Here is a 17,098-nt window from a genome sequence, read left to right as displayed (position 1 = left end):
TTGGGGCTGGGGGGGAGGGAAATAAATTTTTTTTTCTTGATTTCCTCCTCTAAAAACTAGGTGCGTCTTGTGGTCTGCTGCGTCCTATAGAGCGAAAAATACGGCAAGCAATTAGAGCATGTAACACCTGCCCTGGTTGCTAGTGTTTTTCTGAGTCCAATTAAAGTGTCGGTTAGCCTGATCCCAAGCAACTTAGGGTTTTAAAGGTCATTTGAAGACCTACTTTCAGCTATATGAAGCTGCCACAAAGATCCATCAGGTTGGTCAGCACAATAGACAGAAGGATGTTTTATGCTCATTGTCCCATCCTTAGGAAATGCCATTTCATTAGAGAAACACCCAACCCTTTCCCCAGCTATGTTTAAATGGGCTTTAAAATCCTGTGTGTTTCAGTTCACTTTTAATTTAATTCGTAATATTCTGCATTTTATAAACAGTAGTTTTTGCTGTTTTATGTTTGGTTCATGTTGAAATGGAATGTTTACACTGCTGCTTTCATTAATTGTATGTTATACATCTGAAAGCAGCCCTGCTTAGGGAATTTTTAAATGTTTGAAGTTTTATCGTGTTTTTACTATTCTTCTGGGAACCGCCCAGAGTGGCTGGGGAAACCCTGCCAGATGGCAGGGTATAGTAGTAGTAATAGTAGTAGTAGTAGTAGTAGTAGTTGTAATTATTATTATTATTATTATTATTATTATTATTATTTGTGGGGGCACATGTAAAATGTATTGGGAATACTTTTTCCTTTAAAGACAGTATAGGAAAAGAAATTGGCAGTAAATAAATAAGTACATAAATAACAATAAGCATAGCACATGCCACACACATTTCTTATCAATAGAGTTGGTATCCTGCTTACTCAACTTATGTTCCAAGTAATAAACTTGCAGCAATGATGCACTTTCTCTTCTGTTTTCTCTCAGGTCTCCTTAGTTTTCACTACCAAGAAAGTAATAATAATAATTCATCATCATCATCTTGGTTGGGATGGTGTTGATGATGCTTTCTGTCCTCAATAATACTAGTTCATATGAAAAATATGATTTTATAAATAATTCTATCAATGGCTAGAAAGTCATTTAGGTAACAGTACACAGCACTCGAGAAAATCCATCATGTGCATTGCAAAATATTTGAAACTTGCAGGTCTTTCTATATAATTAAAAAGCGTAGTTACAACTATTTCTGAAGAATCTGCAATGAAGTTACCAGAAAGAATGAAAACCTTTACTTTTGATCATTACTTTTCTCTGGGCTAGGTTTTAAAAAGATAACTAAAAACACTGAATGCTATCCTTTCATCTTCCAGCCTGTTGATCTGGCATGATTCCTGTGTGTGAGCCATCTTGCAAAGAAAGTATTTTTTTCTTTTTAATAAATAATACAAAGTAACTGCAAACTAAACCATCTGAAAGTTTTCATTTCTTTAAAATCTTCAAATAACTTAAATCTTCTAAAAGTTGTTTGTGTGCCTTTCAGTTACTCATCTGGGATATCATTCTGCTGTATATGTTGTAAAAGCACTATGCAAGTCAGAAATTTAGGTATATTAAATTTGTACACTGCTTCTCACTAATAAAATTCAGAAGTGGTTTACAATAAAACTACAAATGCAACAACAAAATCACCTAAACATTTTAAATCAAATCTAACTATACAGTCATATCATTGGTGCTGCCCAAATGCCCAGGAAAACAAAAGTGCATTTGCCTTCCACCTTAATGGAGACCCAGTTGGTGCTGGGGTGGGATCTGTATGCATAGAGAATCCAATAAAGAGAGGGCTGTTTTCCACAGAAGGCCTGTACTGTCCTCTCCACTCTCCAAACCTTACTTGAAGGTGGCATGCAGAGAAGGGCTTCAGATGATTATCTCAGGATGTGGACAGGTTAATATAAGGAAAGATGGTCATTTATGTTTACTGGTGCCAAGCTGTCTAAGGCTGTTGAATTAGGCATGGAAACTAATTGACAGCCAGTACAGTTGGGCCAGTACTGGTATTATATGTTTATGCCTTCTAGTTCCAGTTAAAGATCTAGCTGATGCATTCTGCACTAGCTGCAATTTGTATACTGTTTTCAAAGGCAGTCCCATGTGCAACCAATTGCATAAGTTTATCAAAGCCTGGCTATTTCCATCCAAGCTAGTTTGCAAGGCTACCAGCCGAAGTTTGTAGCAGGTGCTCTTTGTCACTTGTGACTCAAATGGATCTAAGAATACCCCTGAGCTGAGGACACAGCATTTTACTTAAAGGCCATATTTAGATCATTACAGATTGAATACTTTTGCTGAGTTGCTGTCCCATACTGCTGCTTCTAGATCAGCAACCTGCCAGTTAGTGAAGTTCATTCCCCAGCTGAATTTATCACAATATCTTGGTGTGCCAGGAATCATAATCCTTTTTGACATTTCTCTGAAGTTTCATGTCAGATGTGATGTTTCCACACAAGCCAGAAGGTTCAGTGCAAGCAGAGTCTGTTGGTCTCTCTTTTTTTCATGCCCCCTGACTAGGAAGCACACAGTTTATCTGCCGCTTTGGATACTACTTGCTTAGGGTATTTTTGTTGTTAGTTTGTCTTGTTGCTCAACAAACTAAGTTATCTGAATTTGTAATTAACTTCAAGGAGATTACTAGGATATTCAGGTGCAAAAGGAGTGAAATAAAACTAAAACTATCCAGAACTGGATGAATAACAGGTTAGAAATTTTCACCCTGGGCCCTCATATGTTACACATTAACTTCCTATTAGCCATTGTACATTGTACTAATGAGCAGTGATAGGAAATGCATTTTTCCTCTTCTTACATATTCTGAGCTTTTTTGAGGAGGGTGTGGGGACAGAGTGAGTTAGGCAAGCTTGAAGGAAAAGCCTTTTGGAGTAGAACAAATCTTTAATATAAGTGCATAATGCACAGTACCTGACTGTATATTTAATATCCAAGGAGGTGTGTACAGTCAGTTCCTTTCTGCTTATTTTTAATATTTTACTTCAGAGATTTTCCCCCATAACTGCCTTGGTCTGCAAAGCTTTGCTCATCAAACCTCAGGACATAGCGTATATGATAAACCCATTAATTTTTCTTCTTAGAAAGCAACAAGGCCAACTCTGTTGAATATTAGAGGTATATTTATGTGAATCCTAACAGAAAAGGAGGAACATGGACTTTTTTCTGCTTACTTCAGTAGGTTGCAGCTATAGTAAATACCACAACTAACCAATTTCCCAAGAAAAAGAGATACTTCTCTCTTCAGCTAAACTCGCATGAGATCTCAGATAGTTTTAACACAAAAAAACTAAAGCTTGTTTTTGTTGTAACTTCTGCTTTTGTTACTATGATCTTTCTTCTGTTTTGTTTTTAATCATTAGGAGTGTGTGTGTGTGTGTGTGTATCTGATTTAGCAAGTAGATAAAATTATAATAACACATAAAAGTATTCCCTCTTTTGGACATCAAATGCTTTTCCCAACTAATTTTTGGTGCACTTAATCCTTTCTCCTTTCTACCCAATTATATGTAATATGTTTTCTAAATGACTCAGTGATATAGCCTCACCAACCTTGTCTACTTAGCTGTTCATTCATTATTATTTTTTCTTGCATGAAAAAAGGGTTCCTAACAACTGCTCTAAAGTTATTGTTTTTCTTGGTTCTTATCTCCCTCAACCTAGCATCCTGGATAGAAAGTAGAATTTTTAACAGGAGACTTTGAAAGCAAAAACCAATAAACAGTAATTTGGGAAAGATAAAGTAAGTTTAGTTGCTGGGCTATGCCAATACAGACTGCAATGTGGGTGATTTCAGTTTGCTCATTTATATCCAAGAAGGCTATGCCCATTCAAAACTAGCGTCTCAGAACAGCACCTATGTTAAACACTTCACCCTGAGGGACTTCCTCTGGTTTTGAAGCTTTCATGTTAGCTGTATTTCCCAAATATAATAAAATATTATCTTATTTGTGAGGTTTGGATTTTCTGTTTACCCTGGAAAAAGATTCTGAGATAAATGCATTTACTATACATTTAATTTCAGTTGCTTCAAAATGTAACTCTACTTTGGAGAAAGCACTTGGTCTCAGTAGCACCCGACTTTGTTAAAGGATAAACATCCATGCTAATAGAAGCATTCGTTTTCATTGCCTTTTACCCTTAGAGAGAGAAGATAATTTGAATGAAATAGGCAGATAAAGAGGTAATCTGGATTTTATTTTATTTTTGTAAGAAAAAGCTTAGCATTTTTATTGGTCTTATATGCACATTCTGAATCCTAATATTAGACTTCACCTCCTGTAAGTTTGTCCACAAAGCTCATCAAGGGAGATTCAAATGGCTTTTTGACCCAAGGCATTTTAACATTTATATTTACTGTTGTTCACCTTTAGATAGACAAGTATAAAGGCAGGTGACACAATTTGGAATGTGTTTGCAAGTGTCTCTCCCCCCCCCCCACTGTTAAATTGCTTACTTCATTTAATTGGCTTCCTTCTTAATTTATATACTACACTACATTGTGGTCTGTTTTTCTAGCACAGACTTTTCTGTTCCTGTCAGATTCACTATAGACAAATCAGTCACTACAGCAGCAAAGACACTAAATATTTCTGAGTTGTCCTAGATGAGACAACCAAAAACCTCTTTGACAAATGAGCAGACCTGGCATTGGCTAACTTCTCTTACAACTTTTTTTTTAATGACATTCTAATTCAGGGTGAGTTTTAATTTATAAGAGTAGCTTATATCAGTTTATGGAGATTTCCAAAGACATGAAGCATTTGTGGAAGTTTATTTTTAAAAACCTAAAAAGGCACAGTTGTTATTACTAGGTGCAATAATAATAATAATAATAATAAAATCCTACCAATGAGTTTTGATATCCACCCAATGGGCACAACATAAGAGCAAATTTAATTGTTAAAATGGTGACCAACTGCGGGTGTTTGGAAGGACTCAGAACCTTCATACTGACCAAGTTCCCCATGTGCTTCACTGCACAGATAGAACTCCTGTAGGAAGTAGAGTTTTCACTTGACTGAAGTTGAGAAGGCATATCTGTGAGTGCATTCCTTGGTGTGTTACAAGCTACCCTTTAAGGTGTGTTTTTATGACACCTATATAGAACATAAAGAGAAGGTTCTAGGTTCTTCCATTGATAAATAATTTAAAGGCTTACTCCAAATAAAAGTGGTGTTATGAACCATCATTGCCAAAACAAGCTGACACCTGATTGGCTCTCTAAATACTCATTTTTCTGGTTATTTGGCTATAGCTTTTGATAGAATACACATAATTGAACAAACTTTGTTGCATTATATTCTTCATTAGATTATCTTTCCATTGATGTATAATTTTATGGTATTACTCCAAAACAAAGTGGTGTTATGAGCCATCAAACCTCAGAAATACACTTTCTCCAAAAGGTTTCCACAATTTTGGCCACTAGTGTAACATAATGTGCATAAGTAGGCTTAAACCTCAGCTTATATGTTCACTTTTCCTCTTCCCTTCTTTCCTGTTGTGCTACAATTTCTTATTTGGCAAATCAAACAAGGCAAGCTATGGCATCAACATTGTTGTACCACTGTGGATGAAACAGAAAACTATGGTTTGTTGAGATCCCATAAGTAAGTTAAAAAATTGCAGTGCAAGAGTGGAAACCGGCCATTTGGTGTGATCCAGACCATAAGAACCTTTATGTGTATTTTAAAAGGTTTAATTCCAGGACCTAAGAGCAACCCCCCCCCAAAAAAAAAACAACCACACATGTGTATGGTCATAATTGCCTGCTAGATCCCCAAAGATGGTTTTGTATATATTAAACTTATTAGTTCTCTTTTCATTTCAAATTATTGTTTGTGATGTGCACTAGTTAGACACATTCCAAAAGAAAACTGGTTGGTAGTGGTTACAACTCATTTGAAAAGACTAGCAATGTTTTTGTTGATTTAAAACTTCATCAAATGTAAGTTTCCAAAGAAAGAACTTTGCATTAGGAAGATATTTCCATGTTTCTGCTATATTGAAACCATAGTCAGGATACAGAAGTTGTACATTTTCTTAGGCATGTATGGACCGCTACATGTTCTTTTGTTTCCTTTGGAGGTATGCCATAGTAGATTAATACCAAGTGTCTGTTGTTTGAGTGGGCACAATGTATTTCTGAACTTCACTTTGAAGTTTATCTGTACTTGATGGGGGACTTGTTCACTTGCTCAAGGTGTCATCCATTAATAATTTTGTAACATAGGCATTTATTTTCCATTACTTTGAATTTCTGTTCTGGATAGGCTTGTATGTCAAAAAATTTTCAGACTGAAAGGCAGAAAGACTTGAAGGGGTGTTTTTTTATTGTTAGTTAGAAAACTGTTATTCACCTGGCACCTTCAAAGGCGACATGATTTTTCTCCAGGCAACTAAAATACAACTCAGGTCTATACACAAACAAGGTTTTCTCAATTTGCTGTGCATAAGTAATGGAAAAACACTGTGTTTCACTTTCCTAATGCAGGAGGCACTGAAGGAAAATAACAAGAGAAGAGAGATGGAGGAGAAAATTAAGAGAGCCAAGCTAGCAAAAGAAAAAGCAGAACGTGAGAAACTGGAGCGGCAACAGAAGAAGAAGCAACTGATTGACATGAATAAAGGTAAGTAAGCATTTGTAATAGATCTGATCTGGTTAAGACCACTCTCAATTGTAAAAAAGACTTAATTGCTGCATTAAAGGTGCAGAAAGAGATAGCATGTCCAGGCATCTTCTCCATATCTAGTTTTTTTGTTCCTTCTTCCACTGCCATTTCTTACAGTCTTTTCCAAAGCATTTTGTATTGAGTTATTGACTTGTTTTCCTTTGGTACAGTTAAATGTGTGTGTTTTTAAATGGATTTACTTGTTCTAAAAATCACTGCAGTATTTTAATTTTTTATTCTACAAACATCTTTATAATAGTGGGTGTGCAGCAGTTAACATCTCTCTTCTGTAGTTTGAAGGTTTCCCATTATAAATGGATGCGCTCTCAGCAGTGCTCTTTCAAGAGCTGGTTCAGCTGCAAGCCTCACTACAGATTGACAATTGGATATGATAAAGAAAACCTTACGTTAAGATTTCTGGTTAGTTGAAATGACACTATAATGTGTACATCAGCATTCTATGAGAATGGGCGCAGGAAGGAAAGGAGAGGAAGAATCAATAGGCCCCTAATATCTGTGCTTTGCAGAGTTCCAAAAGACAGTTGAAATGCATGCTTTATTTTCCATCCCTTTGGGTTCCTGAAACGGAGAAGAGAGATGACACAAATATGAATTAGATTGAACGAGAGATTACTTCACCCTGCAGTTTGCTGTTCTCCCTTCTGTGATCATTTCAGTTCTGTTGTGAGGCAGAGCTTAATCCATCCCAATCATAAAACACATAAAAATGCTCAGTGTGTGACTGTGACTTGTCTTTTCTACCCAGTGAGCAAATCTGACAGGATTCAGTTCGAGCAAAAATAACAACATTTCTCTCTTGACAAATCTTATGTAAGATGCCAAGGTGTATTAGTTGAATGGTAGAACAAGCCTTATAATTAGGGTGAATTGAGGCAACAGGACTTCTCAGAATTTGAACCAATTAGATGAGATTTGGAATAAAAACATTGCACATTAAAGTATCTTTTTTCTATTTTAGAGAAAGGCAGCACCTTAGATTCATAGTCTAATATTGCATAAATGAGCTAGTGGTTTGCTGTTTGACTCAAGGCTCTAAAAAAGAGAAAAGAATACATGCTGCTGCACCCAAGTTTTTCTCTAATGCTGTAGCTATTGTTTGTATGATGCCTATCACAAAGCATAGCCCCTTGCTTGTTTTTTACCCTTCCCAATTTATATTACCTGTTGAGGAGGAAGAGATAGGTTGGGCTATGGGCTTTCACACCTCCTCCTCCTCTTGCCCCCACCTTTCCTTCTCCACTGTCTCCCAGAACCAGAAGAGATTGAAGCGGGAGGAGCAAAGGTTACACCCAGGCGTAGCTCAGAAAGGGGAGATACATAAGCAGAGGTTGAGTGTGGGGCCTCTTTGTTGCAGCAACTGCCTCATTTGGTGCACACCTAGGAGTACCTGAGAGATGTAGGACTGATTGACATAACTTTCCCTAACTTGTCAGTGTCGCTCTGGACATTCCGTGCCTGACAGCACCATGACACTATATTTGGACCATTTCCATGTTTAAATTTTGCTATTTATTTTACTTCCACTTTGAATTTCTCCCCACTTTTAATATTTTGTTGATTTTGTTAAAAACTACAAACATAACAGAAGTAAAGAAAACAAGTAATAAAAAAAATAACCTTAAAGCATTACTGGCTGGATTACAAAATGAATAATGAAGTATTGAATCATACAAAGATTCCCTTTTACAAATGAGATATGTAAAAATAAAAGTATTCTTCACCTGTGAATTACATCTTTATTGAGGACAATGTTTATATAAAGTCTTAGATGACATTGAGTGGCTATATTCGTATAAGAAATAAATCATGTCATATAGCAAAAACAATTTTAAAAACCCAGTATTCTGAGATCCTCACTTTAGAAACCTTTAGTTCATGAGATATATTTTCAAGGCAGACAAGTTGCCAGACTAGATTATCAGCAATCGAAATTATTAAGATTGAAGAGCTTCCAGGATTTGGCAGTGGAGCTCTGGGCTGCTGTTGTGACTTACATTCCAAGTCCTGTTCTGTTTCCATATATAGTTTCAAAAGCACAAGTAGAAAGATGCATCAGAAGTTTAGTTAGTTATTAAAGAGATTTCAGAAAACACCTTATTCCAAAATTCAACCTTAGGACATCCTACCACATGTGCTTATAGGTGCCAACTATGTGGCAGCCCCTCTGATGATATACCTAGGTGCACAAACAGAAGCTGTTGCAGAGTAAGGTGCCAGCCATGTACTAACATTAAAGAAAGTTTGAGCTGACAAAGACCTGTATGGAGGCTTTTTCCATAGAGTATTCCACTGCTTATCATCTATCTCTATGTCCCAATTAGATATCCACCATGACTTTTTGACACTGGACCCTAAAGGAGGCATTAATAAAAAATTTGTGTAATGTAAAGCTGAGTTGCTTTACATAATGTGCTATGTTCAAAAGGGGTTAATTGCCCGTTAGCATCTTTTTGTCAAAGGACATATAAGAAACGATCTCATCTGGCAGTCCAATGGCCAGGGAAAGGATTGAATAATGGCAAGAATTTGAAACACTTTTAACAGCCTTCCTGTTAACAAGTGCACATTTGATCTGAATATCTGCTAGAGTAAACTAGATGTGTAACTCAGCATACATAACAATTGTGTGTGTGTGTGTGTGTGTGTGTGGAGTGGGGGGGGACAATAAATACATAGCCTTTTAAGAAGAGCAAATTCGATGGCAGTAATTTTGATGCAAATGTTATTTAATGTCTCCATTATATCTGATTACCATGACAATTAAAATTACTTTTTAACTAGCAGTGCAAGGATAAATGGAAGAATGAGCTGCTTCAGTCACAATTAGTATTGATTTAATTGTTTTGAAAGGTATATTAACATTCCCTTAGCACATATGAAGACAGTGGAATGGAGTTCATTACAGGGGGCTGACAGCTATCTGGGATGTCAAGGTACTTTACTTTTGAAAAAACATTTGAATCCCAAAAGCTGAATCACAAGTCACTTAATAAGCTCATATATATATTAATATTAACAATGACAGTATTGCTAATAGCTTCCCTGTACTCAAAGTTGGCCCACCCCTGAGGCAACAGGATTCACAGGTACAGCAGATCCAGCCTCCCAGGAATGAATTGCCTGCTGCCACCACCACGGTGGCATCAACAGCATTCCCTGGAGGCTGAATCCACGCCTCCTTGGCAACCCCCCTCTCATGCCATCTTTACAGTGGCTTCTTGGTGAATAGGAGGTGCTGATGCTTTTTTCCCACCCTTGTTCCCAATGTAAATCTTTACCCAACCCCATTCATGATCTCAATCTTCACTCACTCATTGTTCTCTGGCGGGGAGTGGGGGAGGGAGGGCGTCATTTTGTGGTTTGCCACGGGTGCCAAAATGTACTGGGCTGGCCCTGGTAGCCCTTTACACAATGAATGCAACATGTTCATGCCTTTTTAACAGTCCAGTGCAAAGAAACCCTAGTTATAGCTAAATTTGTCAGTATTGCCTTCTGCTTACGGATGCATACAACTGATACACCCCATTACCACAGCATTAGAAGAGACAATGTTCACAGCATAAACTTTAGTTTTACCATGCACCTAAGCCGTTTGTAAATAATTATCTGAGTCTAAGATGCCTAGACATCACTTGTTTTCTCTATACTTCTCTACTTTACACCTGATTATTAGTAGCAGAATGCACCAAATGGACTCCATAGGCGGGGTATAGTGTTGGTTGTCAGAGAAACACAATTTGGTATTATTATCATTATTAATAAAATTTGTATACCATCCTTTATCTGAAGATCACATCCAAACATAAAAATACAAAATGAAAATACAAACTACACAATAAAACAAAAGCAAAACAAATGAATAATGCCCACCTCCATTTAAAAGGTCATGGTATGTTCAGTCAGCCAAAGGCTTGGTTAAAGAGAAATGTTTTCTTCTGGCACCTTCATTACATATCTTTAGCCTCCCTGGGGAGAGCATTTCACAAATGTGTTCTTCAACTGATAAGTGGCACGAAGAACAACTGAGAAAGAACAGTATAGCAGTCATAGAAACATTATGGACACAACATTGCTTTGTGCCCCCTAACCTTGCCTTCACTTGAGCAATTGCTCTGTAGGACTCCTTGCAATAGTTTCTCTTTTCTTGTGGCACATGTTAGTCTGGATTGCACAGGTTGGTGTGTGAGTATCTGATGGTTCCATTTCTGTGTATGGAATTAGCCTTAAATGTTTTTTAGGTTTTGTTCAATTTTGTGATCTTATACAGGATCATGTACAACTTGTAAAGCCTTGTCATTTGCGCTCGCTCTCTCCCTCTCTCTCTCTCTCTCTCTCTCACACACACACACACACGTATAAAGTGAATATTTTTACACATGAAAATAGTCTGGAAATAATCTAGGTTAGGAGTAGGGAAATGGATTGTAGCAAGTACCTTTGAAGGAAGGTAAGGAAGCAGTAGATTGCATCTTTATTGAACCATAGGTGTTACTTCCACACACTTTATAGTACAGATGCTCCACTGAAAGTTAAGTCCCTTTGCTTATTTCTGTCTGCTTAGCTTTCATTCAGAGTGCTCCTGAGAGAGCTTCTCATCAGGTCTCACTTGTGGGGTGCCTCAGGGTTCTGTCCTCTCCCCCATGCTTTTAAACATTTACATGCAGCCACTGGGAGAGATCATCAGGAGGTTTGGGCTGGGTGTTCATCAGTATGCGGATGATACCCAACTCTACCTCTCTTTTAAATCAGAACCAGTGAAGGTGGTGAAGGTCCTGTGTGAGTGTCTGGAAGCGGTTGGAGGATGGATGGCGGCTAACAGATTGAGGTTGAATCCTGACAAGACAGAAGTACTGTTTTTGGGGGACAGGAGGCGGGCAGGTGTGGAGGATTCCCTGGTCCTGAATGGGGTAACTGTGCCCCTGAAGGACCAGGTGCGCAGCCTGGGAGTCATTTTGGACTCACAGCTGTCCATGGAGGCACAGGTCAAATGTGTATCCAGGGCAGCTGTTTACCAGCTCCATCTGGTACGTAGGCTGAGACCCTATCTGCCTGCAGACTGTCTCGCCAGAGTGGTACATGCTCTGGTTATCTCCCGCTTGGACTACTGCAATGCGCTGTACGTGGGGCTACCTTTGAAGGTGACCCGGAAACTACAACTAATCCAGAATGCGGCAGCTAGACTGGTGACTGGGAGCGGCCGCCGAGACCATATAACACCGGTCTTGAAAGACCTACAATTTGCTCCCAGTACGTTTCCGAGCACAATTCAAAGTGTTGGTGCTGACCTTTAAAGCCCTAAACAGCCTTGGTCCAGTATATCTGAAGGAGCGTCTCCTCCCCCATCGTTCTGCCCAGACACTGAGGTCCAGCTCTGAGGGCCTTCTGGTGGTTCCCTCACTGCGAGAGGCCAAGTTACAGGGAACCAGGCAGAGGGCCTTCTCGGTAGTGGCGCCCGCCCTGTGGAACGCCCTCCCATCAGATGTCAAAGCGATAAACATCTACCTGACATTCAGAAGACATCTGAAGGCAGCCCTGTTCAGGGAAGTTTTTAATATGTGACATTTTAGTGTATCTTTCATCTTTGTTGGAAGCCGCTCAGAGTGGCTGGGGAAACCCAGCCAGATGGGCGGGGTACAAATAAATTATTATTATTATTATTATTATTATTATTATTATTATTATAGCTCCTGAAGGCATCCTGGGACACCTGTTTCATGTTCACCTCCCTTTCTTCCCATGCAACTTGACAGTAAAATGCCAGATACTCTCTCTGCACAGAAATACTTTCATAAGTCCACAAGATGCCACAAAGAGCTTTCACTAAATGGGGGAAACATATCTGTTGGCTGTATCTTTCTTCACTTTTTGAAACTTCTTTGTTAGATGAGTTGAAACTTGCACACGTTTCAACACAGGCACTTGCATCAGGATCTCAGGAAGCTTCCTGGTTTTGCTCCCTGTCTGGGACTGCAAAAAAATGAGTTTGCATGATATATTTGGTTTAGTGGGGCACAAGTTTTGCAAGCTTACATTAAAGTGGCATTGTAAACCAAACAGTAATAGACAGAAAGTTGCAATGTCACTTATGGCACACAAGCCAGAGTTGTGCTTCATTTTAAAAAAAATGTTACAGAATGCATCAAACTCAAAGAAAGGTAATAATTCCATCTGTTGGCTTACAGTTTTTTATAAATGAAGAAATGAGAACTTTGAGCAGTATCACAGAGAAAGCCACAAGTGACAATCCCAATTTGCAACTAGACAGATTTATTCTATTTAAGAAATAGACTTTACAGCTTTTGACAATGATTTCAGTAGATTTCAACTTGATAGTACTGTATCAATTTGATATTTTTAATAGAATATCTGCAGCTTTCTCTTCATCAGTCTAGAAATTCCTTATATTACTTAAGCAGAGATTCCTTAATTATTGATTTATGTGCTGTAAGAATGTGTGATCAGTTTTATTTATGCGAAGAGAAGAAAAATATTGGGAAGTCTTTATCCATGGATTTAAAATTCCTGTATTCTAACTTATCCACATTGGAATTTGCTTATTATAATATAAAAGTAGAGTGGTGAACTCTACCAATGTATAGCAGTAGACTGAGATATTTTTCTCAACTTACTTTAGAAGATGTGTTCATTATGAAAACCTGCACCTGAAATGTTATTATCCATTCTTATTTTTAATTCTGCTAAATGAATATGGTGGATTCCGCAAGTGTTTTTGGATGTTGCACATCTTCTGAAAACAGTCCAGTGTACGAATATGGTATTTTCACCTGCTTCTTTTATATTGCAAAACGTAACCCTGAAGTCCTAGAAAATACTTAAATCTAGATGTAAGAACAATTCAAAGTGGTATAAACAAACAAACAACAACAATGCTTCAGGAATGCAAGCCTGCATCTTATTTTCAATCTCCAGGAAAACTAGGCAAATAAACTTGGCTACTTTATATGCCAACCTAGCAGTTCGAAAGCACGTCAAAGTGCAAGGACATAAATAGGCAGGAAGGCAAACGGCGTTTCTGTGTGCTGCTCTGGTTCGCCAGAAGCAGCTTAGTCATGCTGGCCACATGACCCGGAAGCTGTACGCCAGCTCCCTTGGCCAGTAAAGTGAGATGAGCGCCGCAACCCCAGAGTCATGCGTGACTGGACCTAATGGTCAGGGATCTCTTTACCTTTACTTTATACGTATGCTAAAAGCTAGTTATATTTTTAAAAGAAACAAATGAATTATTCCTTTGTTACTGTAATGCTATCCAAAGTTCAAAGAATGATTTTCAATGTGTTTTTGAAGGGTGAACACGGATATAGCAGGATTTTTTGGTTTTGTGTTGTTGTTTTTTTGCTTTGTTTTTTGTCATGAGGGCTACATTGAACCATGGCCAATTCTCCATGCCTGCATGCCTGCATGCTCGTGGCAACTGTGGCAGTATAACGGTGTGTCCAGTACACACTCTTGCATACCGAGCCCTCACACAAAAGGCATATAGAGCCTTGGGCATACACACAGGCATGCATCCCTCCTCAGCTAATTCATGCAGATCAGCTGAGTGGGGGACTGTAAATTTCTCTCTGCTCATCAAATGAGCAATCTGCTGGCTGGGGAGAGGGGACAGTTTGCATCTCCAATAGGGGACTGAGCTTTGCCCATCCTAGCTAGGTGCCTTTGCAGCCAACATCAGCGGGTTCTAGGAAAAAAAATAATCCTTGGGGACCAGATCAGATTCCTGAACTGGGAGTTAGACACCCCTGTTATATACCATGCGAAATAAGTTTTGGTTAGCTTTTTTGTGGCTTCCATTCCTGGGCATTAAGACGGCTTACCTAACGAGACAGGAATATTGTGTGCCACTGGAAATCTAGTTTACCCCTGTGACACTGCAGGATTCAAGCTGCCCATTTCCCAGACATGGTCATAAATAGGAATATCCTGCTATTTCAAGAATCACAATGGACCCATGTAAAGTGGTCCTTAAGGGCTTTTCACATTTGATGTAAAACATTGTTAATCTAAACATTGCTAGGAGAGACACTAAGTTTAGGGTTGCATGAAAATAATCTAATCTCTTTTAGAGGGTGTGCATGCAGCAGCTTTGTTCTTATTGCTGCCAATAGTGCTTTAAAGCGGCTGTTTTCTCAGTGTGCTCCTGCAGGGTTAAGAGAGGATAAGCCACAGAGCTCACGGAATCAGAAGAAATCAAGATCATACAAAGGATATTGGTCCTGAAGCCCCAAAAACAAAATAATTGGCAAAGATGACTGAACACACATTCTCTATGGTGCCCTAGTCTCAGTGGAGGCTGTTGTTCTAAAAGGCACAGATATGAAAGGGAAGTCTGTTCTTAGACAGTAACCCCAAGGTTTTAAAGGGGTCCGTGTTGAAACTAGCCTTTCTTATGTCATTGTAAGTATGGTAATGAAATTATGCACAGAAAAGCAAGCATGGCGACCCAGTGTGAGTTCTAGTATCCAGTCTGTTCCTCAAGTTATTTAATAGGGGCATGGTAGTCTTTGCAGGAAGATCAGGCAAGTAACACTAAAAGGATGCAAGCACTGTGATGATTAGCTTGTTTTTCTTAAGTTTGTTGGACTATAATATAGATGTAATACACATATTTCTGAAAACAAATTGGCTATCTCTCAGAATTTGTATTAGATTATGAAACTAGATGAGACAAGCTCCCACAGCTGTTTAGAATTGGACAACAGGGTTTGCACTTCACTACTCAGTCATTTGGCAGGGAAATTGCAGGGAGAAATAACATGCCCCCCCCACAATTTTCTGCATAAAAATAGGAAACCAATTGGACTCTTTTGTTGAATTAGACACATAAAGACTTACAGTAAAGGTACAGTACACCCTTTCAACCACAAGCTCTCGGGTGATTGAGGAAAAATTACCACCAACAGAAAAACATGATGGTTTTGTTGTAATCAAATGCAGTCTAGTAATGGTGGAGTTGGAATAAAACAAACAAACCAGAACTCTCTATTGCATGGGTTGGCAAACTAAGGCCCGGGGGCCGGATCCAGCCCAATCGCCTTCTAAATCCGGCCAGCAGACGGTCCGGGAATCATTGTGGTTTTACATGAGTAGAATGTGTCCTTTTATTTAAAAGGCACCCATTTTATTTAAAATGGGTTATTTGTGGGGCATAGGAATTCATTCTCCCCCCCCCAAAAAAAAAATATAGTCCGGGCCCCTGCTGGTTTGAGGGACAATGGACTGGCCCCCTACTGAAAAAGTTTGCTGACCCCCTGAGTTATGTATTATCAGCATGGCAAGAGATAAAGAGCAAGGCTGAGAAGCAAAAGAAATTTCTCATTAAGGCAGGATTTTGGGTATAGCATGTCACTGAATGTCTTGATGAATCCTGATGCCTATTTTCTTATTTTTAAAGTTTTATTTTTTTATATAAAACATGCTACCTTTCAGCATTAGTTTTTATGATAGTTTTCTATCATTCCTGGACTTTGCTTCTGACCTTTGTATAATTTCCATACTATTCTTTAAATTATTAGCTATTTTAGTATAGTTGTTTTTTATGTTGTTTTAATTATATTACAGTTTAATTACTTTTGAATGATCATTTTTGCATACAGTACTCCGCATACATTGTCACCTTCAATTGTTCTCCACATTCATATATCCCAACTTCTATTTCTGTTTTATACCAATGTATTTGTGTTCTGCATGGTTGAAAAAAAGAAGAACCTAGGTCAGTTCTGAAAGATCCACTTGAGATAATGCTGAACATTTAAATTAAGCATTTTTTAATCAGGAAAACTTTGAAAAACATATTTTATTTCTGAAAAAAGTGTTCATTTCTTTAAAAATGAACCATATCTGTATCTTGCCAACTCTTTCTCAATATGTTAACCTGATCCTAGACGTATCATAAGCAATCTGCTAATTATTCACCTTCTTTTACAAACTGATGCGAGGTATAGCTTCACTTATTTGCACTGGCACAACTTGCTGTGTTTTAATTAAAAAGTGAGTATTATTCACTGTTTTTGCAGAAAAATGCTTACTAGAAAACCTGGTTCTGAAGGTTATTTAATTAGCATTCAGGATACATTTAGTTAGCAATGAAATTGTGGCAAGTGGTGGTTTTAGATGACTGTAATCTATGTGCTAGCCACTTAAAAGTTTACTTGTAGTAGTTATTAATGTTGTAGGCAGGTAGTATCTTCTTCGCTGTAACTGCACCCAATTAGTTACCATCTTTGTACTGTACTAGGTTTATAATCGGTGCTTTTTTTTCTTTAAAAAATGTTTAGGGGTACTCTCATTTTCCTACTCATATTGAAATACTGCCCCTTAATGAGGCCAAACTTAGATTCACATAATGTTTAGGGGTATGCATACACCTGCACCCCC

The 17,098-nt window shown here is 38.2% G+C and overlaps 1 protein-coding gene across 6 annotated transcripts in view; it reads left to right on the top strand.

The window, feature by feature from the left end:
• DIAPH2 (diaphanous related formin 2) overlaps positions 1–17,098 on the top strand; it is a 343,566-nt gene that overhangs the window by 231,677 nt on the left and 94,791 nt on the right. For all 6 annotated transcript variants that reach the window (XM_053374498.1, XM_053374497.1, XM_053374496.1 and 3 more), the window contains one exon: positions 6,505–6,640. In XM_053374498.1, coding sequence (XP_053230473.1) covers positions 6,505–6,640 — 136 coding nt within the window. The remainder of the gene's footprint in view (positions 1–6,504; positions 6,641–17,098) is intronic.

Source organism: Podarcis raffonei, chromosome Z, assembly GCF_027172205.1.
Source record: "Podarcis raffonei isolate rPodRaf1 chromosome Z, rPodRaf1.pri, whole genome shotgun sequence".
Classification (NCBI taxonomy): Eukaryota; Metazoa; Chordata; class Lepidosauria; order Squamata; family Lacertidae; genus Podarcis; species Podarcis raffonei.
The sequence above is the reverse complement of the archived record's forward strand: the minus strand, read 5'-3'. Positions and strand labels throughout refer to the sequence as shown.